Consider the following 23400-nt stretch of genomic DNA (forward strand, 5'->3'; position numbering starts at 1 on the left):
ACTTATTTACATATTTTAGTCCATTCTGTGTTTTTATTTTATTTTATTTTTCTGTATTTGAACAACAAATAATTTAATTAGATAATTAGTGATTATAATTATTAATTATTTAGTCTTATTTTATCTCATCTGGTGATTCTTCATACTTATCTTCAAATAATGCAAACTGATTACTTTTGTGTAGTCATTTATTTTATTAATTTAGTTTTTATGAATTTGACCTCTACTAACCCTTCATCTCTCTATTTTAATAACTAATTTATTTATTTTTCCCATCTCGTGTTCCCTCTTTTCTTTTCAAACAATATAAAATGATGGCTCATATTTATTTATTTACTAATTTTAATTATTGCCTTCTCTAGTCACATATTTAAAATGATTTTCTTATTCCATTTATAGGAACATTTGCTTCTGTTTTACCCTTCACCTGACTATATATATATATATATATATTTAATATTTTACATTTTTTAAATATTTTTATTTTAATCAAAAAATGAGCTACACAGGTTTTAAAATTCATTCATGCTTGTGTTCAGCGAACAGTTTATTATTTATGTTTTTAATTATTTTCTTATTGTGTTCCTATGAATTCCTATTTAATATCTACATTATTTATATGTATTGATAAATATTTTATTACATTTTGTGCATCAGGCTTATTGTATTTCGTTTTCTCTCATCCGGTGTTTCCTCACTGCAGGTGTTGTTTAGGACAGTTCCTTTAGTTTTACTGAGTTCCAGTAATTATTTAATATTTTTAATTTTCACAGTTTTACTCATTTCTGAACAAGACTCAGAGATTTCAGAGTTATTGGGGGATCGTTGTCGGTCATTTTGGACAATTTTAAGTCAATTTTAGATACATTTTGATCATTTTTCAAGATTTAACTCATTTTTGATGAAATTTAAATTATTTTGGACAAATTTTATGTAATTTTTTAACAGTTTTGGGTCATTTTGGACAAATTTTTGATATCTTGGGTATTTTTTTTATAGAATTTGAAGTCATTCTAGACATATTTCAACTTATTTCAGAAAATTATGAGACATTTTGGGCAATTCGGAGTCATTTTAAGAAGATTCAGGTCTAAATATGTAAAAAGTGGAACTTCTTCTGGTCATATTTGCCACATATTTCTACTGATGCTAGAGGATCTGAAGTTGGTGAAATTTGGACCAAAGACTGGATTTTATTTTAGCTATTACAGGCTCTTTTTTAATTTGATGGCTTGTGCAGTTACAGATCCACAAATGGGATGTTTATCATCTTACATCGTACTTTTAGAGAAAGAAAAGTAGAATGAGGAGTGTCTGAGCAGAACTTTACTCACCACAGATGTTCATCACAGCCTCAGTGTTAAAATCATCTCCTTCCATCCACTCTGGAGCCCTCAACTGTGAAAAAAAACAAAACAAACCAAAACAACGAGAGTGATTCTGACGCTGTGTGAAAAAATCCAAAACACAGAGAAAACACAGCTACAGTTGCTGGGACACAAACGGCAAAACATCCCTCCATGTAGGTCAGCGTGGCGGCACAAAAACAGGAAGCTGCCATTGTCTCACATGTATAGAAACACAGCTGGTGTTCCTCACACACATGTAGGTCGAATCATATCACTTACATGATGACACACATAGGAGGCTTAGGACATTTATTCATTTACACCCACATTAAGTTGTGGACCAACTTTTATGAACTTCCAGAGATGATAGAAACCATTGAGGTAACACCTAGAACTAAATGAAGTAGATCTGGATGGACTAAAGCCAAAAATGACTAAATAAAGGTCAAACAGACCAACCAAACATGTTTCACATTGGTAGCACTGGCAGGAAACTTAACAGCAGGATTTACTGATGGTCCTTAAACGCCTCACAGTGCAGGCTGCTGTAGACACCGCTAGATGCTCTCAGGTTGAGCAAAAATTACTTGAAAAAGAAGGAAAATGGTGTTTGAACATCAGATATGTCTAAAATGAAACGGAGCGATGGGTGTTTTTTGGAGCAGAGCATATTTCTACGTGTAAACATCGCAGCCGATTTGGTTTATACAACGCTAGGAGGCTAAAATCATGATAGTGGTTAAGCTTTGTTTAATTTTGCATCTCTACTGCTGCGTTAATCGATCTATTTGAATGGATTTCCTCCACCAGACGACTCCTCTCTCCTCAGATCTGTCTTTAAAATACCACGCTATAGCTAACTAGCATCTATCTTCATCTGCTAATGAACACTGTAACTCTGTAGAAGCTAACTAGCATCTATCTTCATCTGTTAATAAACAGTGTAACTCTGTAGAAGCTAACTAGCATCTATCTTCATCTGCTAATAAACAGTGTAACTCTGTAGAAGCTAACTAGCATCTATCTTCATCTGTTAATAAACAGTGTAACTCTGTAGAAGCTAACTAGCATCTATCTTCATCTGCTAATGAACACTATACTCTGTAGAAGCTAACTAGCATCTATCTTCATCTGCTAATGAACACTATACTCTGTAGAAGCTAACTAGCATCTATCTTCATCTGCTAATGAACACTATACTCTGTAGAAGCTAACTAGCATCTATCTTCATCTGCTAATGAACACTATACTCTGTAGAAGCTAACTAGCATCTATCTTCATCTGCTAATGAACACTATACTCTGTAGAAGCTAACTAGCATCTATCTTCATCTGCTAATGAACACTATACTCTGTAGAAGCTAACTAGCATCTATCTTCATCTGCTAATGAACACTATACTCTGTAGAAGCTAACTAGCATCCATCTTCATCTGCTAATAAACAGTGTAACTCTGTAGAAGCTAACTAGCATCTATCTTCATCTGCTAATAAACAGTGTAACTCTGTAGAAGCTAACTAGCATCCATCTTCATCTGCTAATAAACAGTGTAACTCTGTAGAAGCTAACTAGCATCTATCTTCATCTGCTAATAAACAGTATAACTCTGTAGAAGCTAACTAGCATCTATCTTCATCTGCTAATGAACACTATACTCTGTAGAAGCTAACTAGCATCTATCTTCATCTGCTAATGAACACTATACTCTGTAGAAGCTAACTAGCATCTATCTTCATCTGCTAATGAACACTATACTCTGTAGAAGCTAACTAGCATCTATCTTCATCTGCTAATGAACACTATACTCTGTAGAAGCTAACTAGCATCTATCTTCATCTGCTAATAAACAGTGTAACTCTGTAGAAGCTAACTAGCATCCATCTTCATCTGCTAATAAACAGTGTAACTCTGTAGAAGCTAACTAGCATCCATCTTCATCTGCTAATAAACAGTGTAACTCTGTAGAAGCTAACTAGCATCCATCTTCATCTGTTAATAAACAGTGTAACTCTGTAGAAGCTAACTAGCATCTATCTTCATCTGGTAATGAACACTGTAACTCTGTACAAGCTAACTAGCATCCATCTTCATCTGCTAATAAACAGTGTAACTCTGTAGAAGCTAACTAGCATCCATCTTCATCTGTTAATAAACAGTGTAACTCTGTAGAAGCTAACTAGCATCTATCTACATCTGTTAATGAACATTATACTCTGTAGAAGCAAACGAGGCTGATTAGCGCTCAGAGAAGCTTCTAGTCTCCACTCAGACAGGACAGAGACCTGAAGATCATTCCATGGTTCCAGTCTTTATTTCCATCTAACATACTAAAGTGGGACTAAAGTGTTTCGTGCTATCGTAGTCGACTCTGCAGCTCATCATTCAGGCTGATCCAAACGTTCACCTCTGAAAGCCGGGCTGTTCTTACCTGGATAGGAAACTGGATCAGGCCTCAGGATGGGCCCGGTGTGGTTGGGATCGGTCTGGTCCGGTCTGGGTCTGGTTTGGTTCAGCCTGACCTACTTTCATCCGGTTTGACGATAAGATCTGATCCTGAAGCAGATGGTCTACCTGCAGGGAGACCAGGAGAAAACGGAAACAGAATTAAACCAAATCAAATGAACACGGAGCTGTTAACACGCTTCTAAAAATCACCAGACCCCGCAGTCAAACACTAGTCGTCATTTATCGCCTCATTTTCTCATCTAGGTCTTGTTTTTCACAACTTGTCTCATTTTGTATGATTTGTGTCTTGTTTTTGTGTTCTGTCAATTTTTTTAATTCACTTTATTGTTCTCTTTTTGTGTAATGATTTTTTCACTTTGTTGTTTTTGTCGTTTGCCAATTTTTTCTCATGTCTCATGTCTTCTTTTCCATCTAATCTTTTTCTTTTGTTTAGATTTTCTCATGCAAAACCACCATAAAGACTCAAAATTACAACAAAAAGAAGCAAAACTACCACAAAAATTCAAAATCACCCTATAAAGATCGAAAGTAGCAACAAAAACAGGCTATATACCATATTTCCGGAAAAATATGCTAAATTAAATGCAAAATGAGCACAAAAAAGTTCAAAACCACCACAAAAACACCGTGAAATAATGCAAAATGACCATTTGATATAGTCCTATTTTCAGAGATCACATGAATACGTGCAGCTGTAGTGCTAATTTAGCATTCATTTAGGCTAATACTAGCCTGTAGAGAGGAATCAGTTCATTTCAGTCCTAGAGTATCTCTGGTTCACTACAGCCTTTAAAAATCCACCGTCTAAAGACTGTAAAGTGGTCGCATGTTGTTAGATAGTGAGCTAAGTGGTAAGCTAACAAGATAATGAAGCGAGCTATCCAGCTAACAATAAGCCTTCTGTTCATTCTAATCTGCGTTTGTGAAGCTCGGCTCAAATCGGTCCGGATAAACTCATTTAAACTCCGAAATTCATTAAAAAACTGGTTTATCAAAGCCTCTAAAGTCCCATTCAAATCTGATTTAGTGTTTGTTAAATTTTCTTCAATTGGAAAAAGTGTCAGAACGTTGGAGAACCAATCAAGCTCTAAGCAAAAATATTAATAGGTTGAATAAAATACCTATTTCTTTGATTGACGACAGCCCAACTACAAACACTCAATTTCCAGTTTGGATTTGAAGAAACACAATCAGTAACTAAAGACCAGTTTAGGATGCAGTGTCTGATCCAGGGCTTAAAGCGTTTGTCAGAGGTCTTACAAATTCTCTGAGGTCTCATGTGGTGAAGCTCCATCACATGTTTTAAATCTGTTACACAGTCAATCTGGAACAGAAGCAGCAAATTATATCGCACATCAAACCGTAATCTCAAATTGTTCAGCCCTACCTCTGGTTGCTAGCTAGTTAGCTAAAGTAGGACAGGCAAAAACATTCTTTAGTCCATTTCTGATACGTAGGTTTAGGTTATCTGAAGGACGACAAAAAAAAAGAACACTCTTAGATACCAAAGACACACGACTGCCTGGACCTGAAGACGAGTCCAGAGCTCGATAGGCCGGGTTATACTCCGCACGCTGTGATTGGATGATTGCCATTCCAGAGCAGGTTTAAGCAAATAGCCAATCAGACGGACGGACAGACGACTCAGTAGCACCAACATGATGAGTTATGTTTCCAAAATGATTTTATTGTGAAAATAATCAGTTGTTTGTGGAGTGTGTTCGTCTAAATCTGTAAAGGAAAGTCAGGCAGAAGGCTCTCTTCACATCTAGTAGTAGTGTCAAAAATGTTGTGTAGCGACAGTTAGCGATAGCAACAGTTAGCGACAGCGACACAAATTTTATTAAGCAACAATCGGCAGCATCAACATTGAAGCAGTTTTTATGAATTAGATTCTGGATCCATAGGCGTCAGTTTAGGGGGGGACGGTGGGGATGTGTCCCCCCCACTTTTTGTCAGGGGTCATTTTTGTCTCCAACACATTCAAATTCTTCACATGTAAGCCGTTGTAAACCCAGTTATTTTCAGCAGTATAGAAAATTCCGACGCTCCTGAACGCACCATCCGCACTCGGCTGAGAGTTGTACAGACACACAGCACACCTTCGTGAGGTTAAAAAAAGAAAAAAAAAAACGCACAGATGCTAAATTTACGCCTGTGCGAAGTGGAAGCTCCAACCAGAGGCGTGCAGGGGCAAAATTTCGGCCCGGGAGAATTAGTACTATAGCGGCCCACAGACCCCTCTACCCACATGTACCGATAGCTCAACAGCTTAAGCCTCTGCCTTTGGTGCGGTGGTTGTGAGTTTGAGCCCAGCTTGTGGCATTTTGCTGCCGTTCTTCGACATTTTCTCAAAGTGCTGTGGTCTCCATCCCCCCACTTTTAAAAACAAACTGACGCCCTTGTCTGGATCGCTTTGAAAACTTGAGCTCTGGTTGGACCTCATTAATCTTTGTCACGGTGCTCGTTGCTGCTAAACTCATCCAGGTCCTGGTGATCGTAGGAGCTTCAGGAGAAACCAGGTGAACTTCTCTGGATGACGGAAATGTCTTCCAGAGAAGTCCACCTGGATCTCCTGAAGATCCTACAACTAAAAAGATGGTGTGGGAAGAACGTTCTCACATCAGATCTGGTTGGACGTCATTAACTCCTCATTAGTCTCTGTCATGGTGCCCGTTGCTGCTAAACTCCCATAATGCTCTCTGCTTTAACTTCCTCTGGTCTCTACAGGAATAATCAGGAAGAGGCTCCCCCTACTGGAACAACCAGGAACTACAGCCGATCTACATCTCTGACATCACATTTTTCTTCTTCTGCCTTATCGGTTAACATTTTTAATCAAATTATTTGACTAGTCATTACATTAGCACACTGGGTATGTAGGTTTTACTCCATAATAGTTAGCATCTTGTACTCAACATTTCCTTCGATAAATTAGCTTCATATTTGGAGCAGTTTGACACAAACAAACTGCATTTAGCTCCTTTTAAATGAGCTGAATTGTATAATTATAAGGGGACCACGACCACAATTATACCAATCAATTATTTCTGATCAATACAGAGATCACATTTGCTCACCGAGTATTTTTTGTTTACTTCACATTTAACTCTTCTGTCGTCCTGTAGGTCAAACTGACCCGTTTTAAAGTTTGAAAATGTGGGGAAAAATATATATATTTATACAGTGAAACTTCTGATGTCCACATTTTCAGGAAATTTTTGAACATTTTTTGGTGGAAAAAAGAAATGTTAAAAAGGTTTCTTTAGAACATTCACAAAAAAAATCAACCAAAATCTAGGGAATGTCACTGGATTTTGGCTGATTTTTATGTGAATGTTCTTAAAGAAAATGTTTTACTGATATGTGTGTAATCACTTTAGATATTAGGATTTTTGAAGATATTATTAAATCATATATTAAAATATTTACAAGAATTTTCTTGTCAAATTTGGGGATTTTTTTAAAAATAAAACTTTTAAGGAATTACTGGAATTTCCTGAAGGTTTTGCAATTTAAAGTTTGAAAATGTGGGAAAAAAATCTTCACAGGGAAAATTTCCACATTTTCTAGAAATGTTTGAACAAAAAAATGTTAAAAATGTTTAATAACATTGGAATATTTTCACTTATTTTTCAAAAATATTTGCAAGAATTTTCTTGCCAAATTTGGAAGATTTTTTAAGTTCAACTCTTACGAGAAACTTAAGGAATTATTGGAATTTTTTCCTGAAGCTTTTGCAAATTTTCAGAAACTTATTTTTCTGCTGATTTTTTCAGACAAGGAAACAATATTTTTTGGTGCCGGTAAATGAAGACAGCAGGAGGGTTAAATAAAGACAGGAACACATCTACTCCATGCTGCTGACATCGATGAGCTTCTCCTTTAGCCAGCAAAAAACTAATAATCATCAACATCGCTGGTTTAAAACCAAAAACTTCACCAAAAAGCTCAGGTAGGAGATTCTTAGGAACGCCAGAATGAACATTCCTGATTAAAAAACTGTGACTGACGGCTGTTAGGCTTCAGATAAAACACTGTCTCAGTGTTTAATGCGCAGCGACAGCAGAAATTGAAAGAGCAGTAGGTCAGGACAGGCTTCATGAGCTCTTTTACTGGGACAAAGCTTCGGGCTAGGAGGGGAAAACCACCGTGTCATGACTGAACGCTGAAAAAGAACTGGTGCTGGACTGGAAAGTGGGTCAGCCAGTCTCTACGGCCTCAAAGCAGCCAGCCTCAGTTTCCATCCACCTCCTACTTCTACCAGTGAGTCAGCAAGCCATTCAGCAACACTCCTGTTTTACACTCCACGCCCACTCAGACGGTCGGGAAGCAGCCGGAAAGCCTGATCTGGAAGCAGGGAAACATCCAGGCCGCCGGTCAGCCAACAAATCCTCCAAACACATCGGAAAAGGTGGATAAAGACGAGAAAAAAACATTTACTCACACTACTGATCAGAGGATGTTTTATAAAGACAGCATCTCTGAAAATGAGGAGATTTAGTGATTTTAAAAGCTAGGTTTACTGAAAATTAGTTTAACTTCTGCACAGCACTGCAAAAACAGCAAATCTTACCAAATCTGTTTGTCTTATTTTTAGTCAAAATGTCTCATCCCACTGGATTTATGATAAATTCACTGAACAAGAGACGTTTCAGGAAGACGGAGGGACTTGTTTTAAGACTATCTTGAAATTATCTTGTTTTAACCCTCGTGTCGTCCTGGAGGTCAAATTGACCCATTTCAAAGTTTTAAAACGTGGAAAAAATATAGATTTCCACAGTGAAAACTTCCACATTTTCAATTTTTTTTTGGAAAATGTTTGAAAATTTTTAGTGGAAAACGGAAATGTTAAAAAAAAAGTTAAAGAACATTCAGAAAATGCGATTTTTGCTGGATTTTGGTTCGATAGTGAAACCACTATCGATGTTTTTAGGATTTTTTTGGGAACATTTTCATTGATTTTTTTGAAAATATTTACAACTTTTAGATTTTTTTTAATTTTTTAAATTTTATTTTTTGCCAAATTAGGGGATTTTTAAAATAAAACTTAAGAGATTTTTTTTTTTCTAATTTGGGGAATTTTTGCTGAATTTCTGGATTTTTTTCAGACAAGGCAACAATATTTTTTGTGCCGTAAATGAGGACAACAGGAGGGTTAAGACGCCTCAGCTTGACACTCCTGGTAAAATAAAGCTTAAAATAAGTTTCCCAGCTAATTTAAATATCTCAATATTCTAAATATATCTTATTTCAAGAAATCGTACCAAGCCATTTTTCACTTGTTCTATTGGTAGATTTTTTCCACTTATTTCAAGGTAAAGTTCGTTGAAATAAGTTTTTTTGTCTTGTTTTGAGAGGGGCATTTTTTCCAGTGAGAGGAAGAGCTGCTCTCTAGTTTCAGCAGGAAGGAAACATTTGATCATTTGTGTTGCTGACAGAAGTCATAATGAGCTCTATTTTACAAACACTGAAGCTGTATTTTGGTGCAGCAAAGCTTCTATTTTACCACAGATTATATTAAAAATCCAACTGAAAGCTGAATTTTAAACAGAAAAGGTAGAACAAATAAAAATTAGCATATAAGACCAACTCTGGTCATTTTCTCATCACTAACGGTGTTTTTAGCCGGCACCAAAGCAGCAGGACCTGAAAATACCAATGTTTGGTCCATCAGGAGTATATAAAGATTTATAGGCATTTTTGTTCATGAAATGGGTCAAAATAGCAAGAAAATGTCCAGATTTATGTCAAATAAGGCAACAAATGCTCACAATAACCAACCATATAAAAGGTTATTGTGAGAAGGAAAACAACAGAATAAATACGGTCCCTGTACATTATATTTTAACCCCTTAAGCTTCAGTGTAGCGCCGGCGGTACACCTACTAATTTGCATAGGAATTTCAAGAATGTCTGACGGCTGCAAACGCGATTATACAAACACTATACGCCGATGGAAAGCTTAGATTCTCATGAATCCGCCGGTATAAACCACTTTCAGATGTGATTACCACAGCGGGTGAGAAAAACACATTTGTCCGACAAAAACGAATATTCATCCATCCGTTCTCTATACACGGCTTCAACGCACACAGCACGACTCACATTTCCGGGTTCATTATTACACACAAAAAACGGCCATAATCCAACCTTTTACATCAGATGACACAAGCCAGTAAACTATTTTGTCCAAAACATGTCCTGAAGTCGGTATAAAATCCACGAATCGGTCGTTTTCAAGGAAATGCACCTCGCGATGTGTGTCCAATATTCCCCGTATTTTTCGTAATTTTTTTTATTTAAAAATAGAATATTAGCGATTTTTTGTACTGAAAACGGCTGGAATTGACTGAAGCTTAAAGGGTTAAATGAACAGAACTACATCCACTCCATGCTGCTGACATGCATGACCTTCTTCTTTAGCCAGATTTATAAGATTGATACACATTTTTCTTTATTAAATGGGTGAAAACGCATTGATTTCTGACAAATTCCTGATTAAAAAAATATATTTTCACAGTGAAACTTCTGATGTTCACATTTTTGGGAATTTTTTGAACATTTTCTGGTGGAGAAAAAAAAATGTTTAAAATGTTTCTTAAGAACATTCACACAAAAACCTCAACCAGAATTTTGGTTGATTTTTGTGAATATTTTTTAAAAATAGAAGTTTTACTGATATATATGTAATCACTTTAGATATTTATAGGGCTTTCTGAGAAGATTTTTACTCTTTTTTTTTTTTTTTAATATTTACAAGAATTTTCTTGCCCAATTTGGGGGATTTTCATAAATAAAAATTCTAAGGGAAACTTTTAAGGAATTATTGAAATTATTAAGATTTTCTTCCTAAAGTTTGTGCAAATTTTCAGAAATTTGGGGAATTTATTCTGAATTTCTGGATTTTATTCAGACAAGAAAACAATATTTTGTGGTGCCTGTAAATGAGGACAACAGGAGAGTTAAAACATTTACAGGAGACGTAACCATGAAGCGCTGTAGGTGGAGGACCTGCTGTAGCTCCTCTTCAGTCATATTTAAAGTTGTTAAAATTAAACGTAACAGTCGAGTTTAATCGACTTCTTTAAAAGCTGCACTAAGCGCGTAATGAAAAGATGAAACCTAACTGATAATAATGAACCCGGTTCAATGTTTGCTCTGTTTCACAGCCTGTAATTTAACCTTCCACTCAGCATTTTCTCTGCTTTCAGTAAAAAAAGAAAGGATGAACACAGCCTGACCAAACACGTTCATCAGCTGGTAGAAACACTGAACTGGTTCCAGTCTGAACTCATACTGGAGCTACTGGTTCACTCAGGACTTCATGGAGCTTCAGGGAGCAGAAACAAGCGACTGGATGAAGCTCTGCAGACCAGAAACAGCCATTAAAAGTCCAGCTAACCTGCACTGAAGAACCTGGTTAATGCTGCACTGATCTAGTGTTTCAGTCTGCTTAGTGTGTGGATCTGTTGTCGTGTTCTTGGTAAACGTGTGCTAAACGCCGTGAGCATTCAGGGATTAGACTGAGGGAGTGTTTGCTGAGTCACAGCGGCCTCGTAGACCATGACGGGACTAGAAGAGTTTCATTTATATGTAAAAATACACGGTGGAGGCTTTTACATTAATCTGTACTGCATCTATAGACCTAAAAAAGTCCAGATGTTTTCGTGTTTTATTGATTTGTCCAAGAAACCAGACAAAATCTGAAGTCCATGATGGATTTTACAGCTTTTATTTTGGAATAAAAAGGTGAAAATCAGCTGATCAGACCAACTCTGGCTCTTACGGTCATTTTTTGCTCACAGTAAAGATTTTTCTGGCAAAATAAACCGTGACAATAGAAAACTTTATTTTGTAAAATGTGCACAATAATGAAGTGGTGAGGGTTTTTTCACTCATCTTGCCCACCGACTGCACATTTGGTTATTTTTTGGGTCTTTTTATAAATTTGAGCAAGAAACAAACCAAAAACATTTTTATGGTTCTAAGGCTGTTATTTTTAAATTCAAAGGTGAAAATTAGACTAACTCTGGCTCTTTTGCAGTCATTTTGTTTTCAGGGACAGGGTTTTCTTTGCAAACATATATTGTAAACTGTGTGTATCAACGGAGCGGTGAAGGTTTCCACATTAATCTTGCTCAATCGTTTTGCTCATAATGGCCTAAAAATTTGCTAATTTTTTTGGTCTTTTTTAAAATTTGTTCAACAAACAAGACAATAACAGGTGCATGATGGAATGTACAGCTGCTATTTTTGAATAAAAAGGTGAAAATGAGCTTTTAAGACCAACTCCGGCTCTCTTACAGTCAGGTTTTGTTTCCTGACAGGGTTTTTCTTGCATTTCTGCCCCTAAAGAAGTTTAATCAAGCACCAAAATGATAAGAACTGAAAATAAACCGTGACGAGATTAGAAAAGTTAAGTTTTACTTTAAAATGTGCATAATGACAAAGCGGTGCAGGTATTTTTCCATTAAAGCTCCAAAACTGCTTCACACTTGTCCTAAAAACGTAGTTTTAGTCTTTTTTTGTACAGTAAATAAAACGACATTGCAGCGGCCGTTATTTAAAATAAAAACAGCTTAGATGAAAACGTGCTTAAAACACTAACTCTGTCCTCAAACGTGCACGATGACGAAGCAGTCTTTAATAAACAGGAAACGTGTCTGTAACTCCGCCTACTAATGTGTTCAGAGTCAGACACTGAAGGAAAAGCAGAAGAAAACATGATGAAATCATTTAAAATCCAGACTTTGAGGTAAATTTGCTTCAATCTGAGGTGTGTGTCAGTGTTCAGGTCACTGTGGAATCCTTTAGAATGTGGACCAGGTCTAAATTTAGCCCAGTATCACCTGGATCACAGGTGTTCTCTGTCACTCGGTGTGATAAAACCTGAATCATTCCAGTCTAAGGAGGTCATCAGAGGAGGCCATGAGGCTGGAACAGCTGTGGGGCTTTATCAGGTGTGAGACGGCTCAGAGAGGACCAAGAAAAGCAGAAGCAGCAGAATTTAGCGGTTTTAACCAGGAATGGAACCGAACAGTTTGTTTTTCAGGTGAGCTGCTTTCAAACCAAACTAAACTTTAGTGCTTCACGGTGCTGCAGGGAATTATTTCTTCATCAATGTGTTCTTATTACGCAAAAAAAAAAAACAGACTGCACTTCATGAAACCTGCTGGAGAGGTGGAGGATTACATTTAGTTGTGGATCTAAGCGTCTGATGACCGTCCTTCAGCCTACATTACTGCACTGAGGAACACAGCAGAGTTATGGGACGTCTGTTAGCAGCATGACTCTAAAACGGACTAACAAATCGGTAGGAAATGCGAATGTGTCCGACTAACATGGCGGCTCGGTCACAAACTTCCTCTTTTATTATGAAAACAGTTCAGTTTGAGGTGAGAAACAATCTGCTGAATCCATCCTGGTTTTAGTTCGACGGTTAGTTTAGACGTTTCAAAGTTTCGTGATGCGTTGGATCTCCACACGGCACGTCGAATTTGTATAAATCAGAAATTAAGTTTAATTTATGCAAATGAGGTGCAGGGAGATGCATCAGATGGCACCTTGAAATGCAACAGAACCAGAACGCAACGTGGATTCATGGACAATGAATGTCTGCGTCAGACTGACGGGTCCTGTGGACAACGGAGGGAAACTTCTGATTCTTAGATGAAGATTCAGACGTGGACGAATCTGAATCGATTCACAAAAATCCAAATTTAGATTATTTAAATCTGTTAATTAAAGTAATACAGGAGGTTCTACAGAATGTGGAACTAAGAAGGTTGGTATGTTTGGACACTTTGGGATGCAAACCTGGAGCCGACGCCCACCTGGAGCCGACGCCCACCTGGAGCCGACGCCCACAAAGACCACCTCACCATGAGATCCGAGCAGCTCCTTCTCGCTTAAAAGCAGACAGGTGGAAACACTTCTGTGGAAGTGACCTCGACCAGAGCCCCGTTAAACATTAATCTATGCGCTGCTGCAGACGTTAGCGATCAGATATCCATCCTACCCCGACACTCTACAGTATACACGACTTAAAGATGCAGCAATAACCGATCCATAATCTTTCTAATCGCTATGGAATCATGAGGAGACCCCCAGCCCTAGTGGACACGAATCCTGATTTAGTTCTGCTTTTACTACTAGGTCCAGGAGCGTTTTATCGTTCTTTCAGCTCAGTTTTAACCTTCGATTCAGGAATTCTGTTAAGGATCTGTGCTCCTTCTAGTTACTGTAAAAAGCCATAAAAACCAACTGATTATTCGTTAAAACGATGTCGGTACACCAGACAGTACTCCACGGACCGATACTACTGCTTTTAGCCTCAAACATGTGAAACCTAGTGAGAAAACCAACTCATCTACAGACTGAAGCTGGAGTTCATTGAGCTCCTCAGGAGTCTTTGTCATGGTGACAGCTAGCCTAGCCGCGCTAGACAACCCACGGCAACGAATTTAATTCTCTGCCAGGGTGGGTCTAGTTACCCTCCATAAGGCTCGAGGCTGGATGCTCCTAAAACTGGCCGGACCAATCACCATGAAGTGTAGAGTCAGAAGGCGGGCGTAACTAAGTGACGACAGAGGCGCGACGATTCTGACAGAAACAAACGGCGCACAGTAAACAGTTATCTTTGGACTCGGCTTTGGCCACAGCCCTTAAAGATTTGAAACTAAAACTCAACTTAAGATAAACAAAGGACGGCACTGAAGTGTTTCATTGAGAAGAAAGACGTATTTGGACTTATGCCGACGGGATATGGCAAATCCTTAATATACCAGTTGGCTCCGCTGGTTGGGAAGCTAATGGGACTTAGCCACAATCCGCCGGCGCTCTAGGAACTACGTCAGCCATTCGTTGCGCTGATTGGTTGTATACCTACCCAATTGCTGCAGAGGGATTTGACAGACAACCTTTTAGCCGCCTCCCTCCCTGTCGAGTGGCCCTAGACCTTTGTGCCGTCAGAAACATGGGGGTAGCATGGCTAGGCTAGGTGACAGCTAATGAATGATAGATCCACAGCAGGCTCCCTGGTGGAACAACCCGGTACTGCAGCTGATCACATCTCCTGACATCAGGACCTCCTTCTTGTTCTGCCTCATTGTTTAATCCATACATAAAGCTCAGTCTGTTACAGCGGTAGATTTAGACAGCTGAGAACAAACGGCCTGTACTGAAGAGAACGTGAGTTTCTGAAATGTAAATTAATATTTAGTCCATCTGTTGATCTGCTACAACCCACTGCATGTTTAGGCTAAATAATTACTATTTGAATCAAATAATCCAGGTGAGACATCCACTGGATCTGCCTTTTTACCATTATGAATAAAGCCTTATTATCATTTTTATAGTTTCCTTAAAGAAGCTCCTCCTATCACATGATCTGCTGACATGTTTTGTCATTTGTTGTGACACAGTAATGCAGAAGGTTTTCCTCATAAGGAGTCCCATGTCTGTGCTGCTGCTGATAACTGTGTCCTTAATAATCCATTATCAGATGTGACACAGCAGGCCGACATCCTGCAGCTTTAGCTCTGCTCCTGGACTGGGTTACTTATTACCACCTCCACGTCCAGGATCAAACTCCGGATATACTGCTTCACTGTGACGTGGATTTAAAGCTCAGGCTGCTGTAGACCACAGAGGGGAACGAGGTCGGGGCAAAATAAACCAACTGAGTCTGTAATTCCACCGGAGACCGTTTTGGTTTGGATAATCAAAAAGGAGACGGAGTGATGGCTGCATTTTACACGTATACCATATGTACGCAATCAGAGGTTTACCCTGCACAGTCACAGCAGTGCCCCCAAACAGGGTTTACACGCCCCAAAAAGAGGGTTTAAACGCCCCAAAAAGAGGGTTTAAACGCCCCAAAAGAGGGTTTAAACGCCACCAAAAAGAGGGTTTAAACGCCACCAAAAAGAGGGTTTAAACGCCACCAAAAAGAGGGTTTAAACGCCCCCAAAAGAGGGTTTAAACGCCCCCAAAAGAGGGTTTAAACGCCCCCAAAAGAGGGTTTAAACGCCCCCAAAAGAGGGTTTAAACGCCACCAAAAAGAGGGTTTAAACGCCACCAAAAAGAGGGTTTAAACGCCACCAAAAGAGGGTTTAAACGCCACCAAAAGAGGGTTTAAACGCCACCAAAAAGAGGGTTTAAACGCCCCAAAAAGAGGGTTTAAACGCCACCAAAAGAGGGTTTAAACGCCACCAAAAAGAGGGTTTAAACGCCACCAAAAAGAGGGTTTAAACGCCACCAAAAAGAGGGTTTAAACGCCCCAAAAAGAGGGTTTAAACGCCACCAAAAGAGGGTTTAAACGCCACCAAAAGAGGGTTTAAACGCCCCAAAAAGAGGGTTTAAACGCCCCAAAAAGAGGGTTTAAACGCCCCAAAAGAGGGTTTAAACGCCCCAAAAGAGGGTTTAAACGCCACCAAAAAGAGGGTTTAAACGCCACCAAAAAGAGGGTTTAAACGCCACCAAAAAGAGGGTTTAAACGCCCCAAAAAGAGGGTTTAAACGCCCCAAAAAGAGGGTTTAAACGCCCCAAAAGAGGGTTTAAACGCCACCAAAAAGAGGGTTTAAACGCCACCAAAAAGAGGGTTTAAACGCCCCAAAAGAGGGTTTAAACGCCACCAAAAGAGGGTTTAAACGCCACCAAAAAGAGGGTTTAAACGCCCCAAAAAGAGGGTTTAAACGCCCCAAAAAGAGGGTTTAAACGCCCCAAAAGAGGGTTTAAACGCCACCAAAAAGAGGGTTTAAACGCCACCAAAAAGAGGGTTTAAACGCCACCAAAAAGAGGGTTTAAACGCCACCAAAAAGAGGGTTTAAACGCCCCAAAAAGAGGGTTTAAACGCCCCAAAAAGAGGGTTTAAACGCCACCAAAAAGAGGGTTTAAACGCCACCAAAAAGAGGGTTTAAACGCCCCCAAAAAGAGGGTTTAAACGCCCCCAAAAAGAGGGTTTAAACGCCCCCAAAAAGAGGGTTTAAACGCCACCAAAAAGAGGGTTTAAACGCCACCAAAAAGAGGGTTTAAACGCCACCAAAAAGAGGGTTTAAATGCCACCAAAGAGGCTTTAACTGTCCAGAAAGAGGGTTTAAGCACCCCCAAATAGGGTGTGTATATAATATATATATATATATATATATATATATATATATATATATATATTATATACACACAAATATATATCCCAAAAGAGGCTTTAATACCCTGAAAGAGGATTTACGTACCTCATTAGAGGCTATTAATGCCCCAAAAGAGTAGAAAAATTACACAATAAATATGAAAGTGAAGCCTAAAATGCATTGTTAGTGAGAAAAATCCCAGTTTTTCCACATCAGAGCTCCAGTAGATGAATGAAGAAGCTCCTCTGATGAAGAGGCTCAGAATGACTCAGCAGATTAAACTCTGATGGAGAATCACTGCCTGTCAGCGGTTCGTTAAGAGGTTAACGACCAACAGGAGTCCAAAAGCCTGAACATCTAACAATCTAGACCAGGGCTGTCCAACATGAGGCCCGTGGTCCAAGAGTGGTCCTCCAGAGGGTCCAATCCGGCCCTCAAAAGTGTAAAAATTACAGAGAAGACATTAACTGCAGATTGTAAATTAGTAAAACTATAAATTTACAATAATGTCTAGAACACGACAAGTTGTTCTGATCAAGTAAAATACTAGATTGTTCTTTTGTCATTTGTCTCATGTTTGTCTTTCCTTTTTGTCTCGCTTGTGTTGTCTATTATTTTCGTTGTTTTTTGTCTCATTTGTCGTCAGTTTTTGTTTCATGTCCTTTGTCTCATTTTGTTTCTCCTTTCCGTTGTTTTGTGTCTCATATTTTTAAGATTTTGGTTCATGTTTTTGTCATGTTTTGTGTTTGTTTCCTTTTGTATCGCTTGTGTTTTTTGTCTTATTTGTGTCATTTTGTGTTTTGCTGGAAGTTGTAATGAGGAAATGATAAACTGAGGCTGAATGTTAATGAAACTGAACTTATTTTTCTTTATAAATGTCAGATTGTTCGTGATCTTTAGTAAAAAGATAATTCCTTAAATGTGAACATTTTTGCACTAAAACAAAGGAACCATTAGCAGTTGTGGTTATTCTGCTGTGGTCTTACTGGTTTTACTGGAGATCAGACTGGGCTGAATGTGGAAGCTGGACTCAGATCACTTTGACATCTCTGATCTAATGGACATAAAATGCAACAAAAACCTCTCAAAGTCAGCATAAAACTAAAGGGAGTCTTCAATAGATCATAAAGAGTCTTCCCTGTTTGAAAAGACGTTACTTAAACGGCTGTGGACTAATAAATTAATCAGCGTTCTGGATCGTTCCAGCACCGTGAAGATCAACCCATAAACTCACACCATTCTCATTTTCCATCATTAATCTACACAAGTTGTTCTTTTTTACTTTATGTAAAGACAGAGTTATTTCAGGCTCCACTCCAGATGTGGCTGCAAACACAAACCATTTGTGTGGAAATATTTTTTTTAACTTATTTTCATTTATTTCTTTCATTGCGTAATTTTTTGTCTCCATTTTGTTTTGCGTCGTTTGTCTAATTTTTCTTGCTTCATATCTTATTTTTGTAATATTCTGTCTTGGTTTTGTTGTTTTTTTGTCTATTTTTTGGTCGTTTTGTTGCTTTGTAACTTTATCAAATTTTCTGTCTCGTTTCACTTTGTGTCGTTTGTCTCATTTTTGTAGTTTTGTGTCTCATTTTTGTAATATTTTGTCTCTTTGCTTTTTGTCATTTTGTTTCTCGTTTGTCATTTTCTTAAATCATTTTAGACTGCATTAAAATAGCTCTTTACATCAGCCAGTAAAAATTACAGTATTTTTTAATCTCACAAATATAAATCTATGATTTAAATATGATAAAAATTTAAATGAATATTGCAATGTCAGATTTGTACAATGTCGTACAGCCTTAAACTATGGAAATTAGTCTATTTATTAAGAAAAAAAGGTCTAAATTCTGTTATTCCAGCTGCTTAAATGTGAATACTTTCTAGTTTCTTTCATCTCTGACAGTAAACTGAAGATCTATGGACTAAACTAGATATTTGAGGAAACTCTGATCCGCATTTTTCACCAACTATTTGGCATTTTATAGATTTAATATTCATTCGTTGCAGTCCAACCCAAACTCCATTAAAAAAGTTCAAACCTAAAACCAAACGAAGAACGTTTAAGATTGAATCCTGATTATTAGCTCCACGTTTGGTCACCTCCAGCAGATTTTAGAACTAATCTGTAGATAAGAATGGTCTAAATTCTGTGATTCCAGCTCCTTAAATGTGAATATTTTCTGGCTTATTTCCTCCTCTGACAGTAAACTGAAGATCTTTGGACTAAACTAGATATTTGGGGAAACTCTGATCCCCAGTTTTCACCATTTAAAGACATTTTATGCCTCAATTAACAAATATATTAATAGTTTCAACCCTAATTCTTCTAGACCGATTAATTCAAGTTATGTGAGTCTTTCTGTATTTTTTATATCATAATATATATCACAGGAAAAGAAAAGATTGTAATATCAGAGATTTCTGAAATCATGCAGTATTTTCAGCATCTACTGAGTATTTTGTGAGTAAAAAAGGTAAAATTCTGTGATTCCAGCTCCTTAAATGTGAATATTTTCTGGTTTATTTCCTCCTCTAACAGTAAACTGAAGATCTTTGGACTAAACGAGACATTTGAGGAAACTCTGATCCACATTTTTCACCATTTTCTGACATATTCCAGCCCAAACACTTTTTTAAAGAGAGAAAAAAATCTTAATTCTACATTTGCAGCTCTTTAAAAATGAATATTTTAAGGTTTATTTTTTCCTCTGTGATAGTAAACTAAATATATTTGGACAAAACAAGGCACTCAAGGATGTCAAATTAGGCTTTTGGAAAAACTGAATGACCTTTTCCACTATTTTCAGACATTTTATGTAAACTTATTGATTAGCTGCTCGAACCTGGTTAATGCTCTGATTACAGCCTCTCTAAAAGTGAATATTTTCTGGTTTCTTTCCTCTCTGACAGTAAACTGAAGCTCTTTAGACAAAAAAAGACGCTTGAGGACACACTGATCCATATTTTTTTTGACATATTACAGCCTAAATATATTCCTTAAGAGAGAAAGTCTCATTTCTATGACTACAGCTGTTCAAATTGTGAATATGTTCCAGTTTATTCCCTCCTCTGTGACAGTAAATTGAATATATTTGGACAAAACAATACACTTGAGGATGTCAAATTGGGCTTCTGGAAAAACTGAATGACCTTTTCCACTATTTTCAGACATTTTATGTAAACTTATTGATTAGCTGCTCGAACCTGGTTAATGCTCTGATTACAGCCTCTCTAAAGGTGAATATTTTCTGGTTTCATTCCTTCTTTATGACAATAAACTGAATATATTTGGACAAAATAAGACATTTGAGAAAACTCTGATCCACATTTTTCACCACTTAAAACATTTTTATACCAAACAATTAACCGATTACTTAGGAAATAACCGATAATTAGACTAACCGTTACATAAAGGCTAAATACCAATAAAATCTGCCCCCTCTGACCTGCCTGGAGCCCACCGGGGACCCTGCTGCTGCTAACCCCGGAGCCCTGCTCAGGTAAACCCCCTACCGAGCCCCAGACAACGAGCGGTCGCCTCGTTTCCACCGCCGCTGCCAGCACCGTGTCACGGTATTTCGTAACCGAACCCGGACCCCCGCGGTTCGGACACGGAGCGTTTAGAGCGTCGGTGAAGGCTCCTACCCACATTCAGCGGGGCTAACGGCGGCTTGTTGTGGAAGCGGCCGTGTGCCGGAGACCCGCCGCGGCCTGTTTACATAGCTAGCATGCTAACTCTGCCGTTCGCACTTCGGTCACGTTCGTTTAGCATTTAGCAAACACACGAACCGGGACTTACCGAGCGGCACCGGAGCCCCACGGCGGCTACAACTAGCCCACACACACTATATTCGGCTTCCTAAGCGTTTATCCGCCGCTGCATTTAGCTCACATTAGCATCCAGCTGTTAGCTCCGGAGCTAACTGTCAGACCCGGCCAGCTAACGTCCCGCTGCCCCACAAACCGCTGACATGACCGCAGCACTGGAAAACATCGACGGTATCCATCACAGAATTAAATCCCCGCACGGCCGCACACGGGCGGCTTCGACACGGCGGCGGTCGGTGCGGTGGTCGGTTAATACTCACGGGAGCTTCGGTGAGAGGAGTCCGTCCATTGAGAGGTTTTTCTTCGCTGTAACAGAAACACAAGTGTGACATAAACGGTCCTCAATCTGTGACCCAGTTTCTCTCCACCGTCATGCCTGTCGGACCACTAACCTAGTTTTTCGGCCAATCGCCTTCGCGTTACCGCCGTGAGTGTCCCCCTCGCCAATCAGACGTGAGTTTGGGCCGGGAGAAGATGACGGACGTGGCAGTGGACCAATGAGCGGCCGAATAGAGCGGAATGCAGAGGCTGGTGGAGTGTGTTTGGAGAACAGAGTCAGTAGGAAGTAAGGTTTTAACTGAGCTGGACCGCTGCTTGATCACCCTCCACTGGGTTCTACTGGGTTGTAACGGGTCTTACTGGGCTCTAATGGGTTCTACTGGGTTATGAAGCTTCAAATAAATATATAGTGTAAATAGTAGGACTATATATATATATAGTAGGAAGGAAAGTCTTAACTGAGCTGGACCACTGCCTGATCACCCTCTACTGGGCTCTACTGGGTTCTAAGGCTTTAAATAAAAGTATAGTATATATAGTAGATATGTATATATATATATATATATATATATATGTATGTGTGTGTGAGTGTGTGTATATATATGTGTGTGTGTATATATATATATATATATATATATATATATATATTCTGGAGGCTAGTTGTATATATTCTAAAGCTTCAAATTAATTTATATTAATTTATAGAGATCCCACATATTACACTGCCTCATTGTGTGTTTAAACTTCCAAGATATTATTTATAAAAATTTTATACTGAGTATTTTAATTACTTTATTCCAGTTTATCGTATCTTTTAGTGTACTTCAACTAAGGGAGTAACACCAAAATTTTGTTATATTGTTGTCTGCAGCCATAATAAAAGTGTAGAATATATATATATATATATATATATATATATATATATATATATATATATATATATATATCTATATATACTGGTTTCCATTTGGTTTTGGTCCCAATATTGTGCTGGTTTAGACTTTTTATGACTGGTTTCAGACTGTATTCTGACTGGTTTGGAACATTTTTTGGACTGCTTTAGGTTTGAATTTGATCCTGGTTCCAGACTTTCTAAAGACTGGTTTCAGACTGGTTTAGGCAGGTCTTAGACTTTAACTCCAAGAACACCAAACCTACCATCAGGCATGGAGGTGGCAGTATCATGCTCTGTGGAGTAAAAGGTAAATGAAATAGTGAAGAAGACCTAAAATCATCGGTAGAAGGTTGATCTTGGACACAGTTGGATGTTTCAACCAGACAAACACTCATCAGACGTGGTAAAGAAATGGTTCCATCAAGCTGGAATGAAGGTTCTAGAATGAAGGTTCTAGAATGAAGGCTCTGGACTGGTCTCCCCAACGTCCTGACTTAGATCCATCAAGAACCTGAAGAACCAAGTCAGAACGAGGACAGATGTAGCGGAACTGAACCAACTCAGTCCAGAGGAGTCAAAGATAAACCAGCAGATTGAAACCAGAAGAACCATGTGAAGGTGTTTGCCTGTTTATGACCTGGCAGGTTTTGTTTTATATCCATAAGACCTTTAATAAGTATATTACAAGAGTCAGGGAGAGCAGAACCAGAACCTTCCAGCTGTGAGGCCTCAGTGCTAACCACTGATCCAGGTGGAGCTCCAACACTCTGACGGAGCAGAGTTTGGGTCATTCTGCCCTCTAGTGGCCACAGACGGAAACTAGCCTCCAGGTAAAATCGGTCAGGTTTCAGAGAAGCTGCATTTCGGCAGTTTTGAGCACTTCCGGGATGGCGGCAGTGATCAGCTCGCTCTTCTAAGACCGCACTCCTCAGCCCCGAAATTTGAACATAAACTCATACTCAGACTGAAAATATTTGCAGAACAGCAACTGCAAGAAAGGTATACATTCATTCAACTTTATTAAGGACACAAAGATGGTCCATAGATAAAAAAAAAAAGATATAAAACATATACAGGTAAATAAAACAAGAATAGAAATCAGATAAAATAAAGATAAAGCTACCACGCTTTTAAACGGCATACAGACAAAGGCGCCATTGCTGCCAAATTTTTGATGTAAATCTGGCAGAACTTACCCTGGGACAAGCCAAGGATTGAACAGTGCAGTTTTGATGACCCAGAAGACGACACATAAATGAAAATATACAATGTCTCACATTAGCTGCACAGGATCTGACATTGCAATAGGCAAACATCTCACTAGCACTGCTGTGTCTAGGGATTTTCAGCAACAATCGTAAGGAGTCATTATCTGCCACTTGTAATGACTGCATACTCTTTTTCTTGTATCTGCACCATAGCTGAGCAGTGTACAAAGGAGCGCCGAAAGA

General features: G+C 38.5%; 1 protein-coding gene across 1 annotated transcript in view; it reads right to left on the reverse strand.

The window, feature by feature from the left end:
- The window catches only part of bmal1a (basic helix-loop-helix ARNT like 1a), a 54307-nt gene extending 33128 nt beyond the window's left edge, over positions 1-21179 (reverse strand). The window contains exons 1-3 of the mRNA XM_022215850.2: positions 21036-21179; positions 3777-3919; positions 1335-1398 (exon numbers count right to left, since the gene is read on the reverse strand). Of these exons, the coding sequence (XP_022071542.2) occupies positions 1335-1380 (46 nt within the window). The 5' untranslated portion in view covers positions 1381-1398; positions 3777-3919; positions 21036-21179. The remainder of the gene's footprint in view (positions 1-1334; positions 1399-3776; positions 3920-21035) is intronic.
- Between the last annotated feature and the right edge of the window lie 2221 nt (positions 21180-23400).

This window comes from Acanthochromis polyacanthus, chromosome 8 (assembly GCF_021347895.1).
Source record: "Acanthochromis polyacanthus isolate Apoly-LR-REF ecotype Palm Island chromosome 8, KAUST_Apoly_ChrSc, whole genome shotgun sequence".
Taxonomy (NCBI): Eukaryota; Metazoa; Chordata; class Actinopteri; family Pomacentridae; genus Acanthochromis; species Acanthochromis polyacanthus.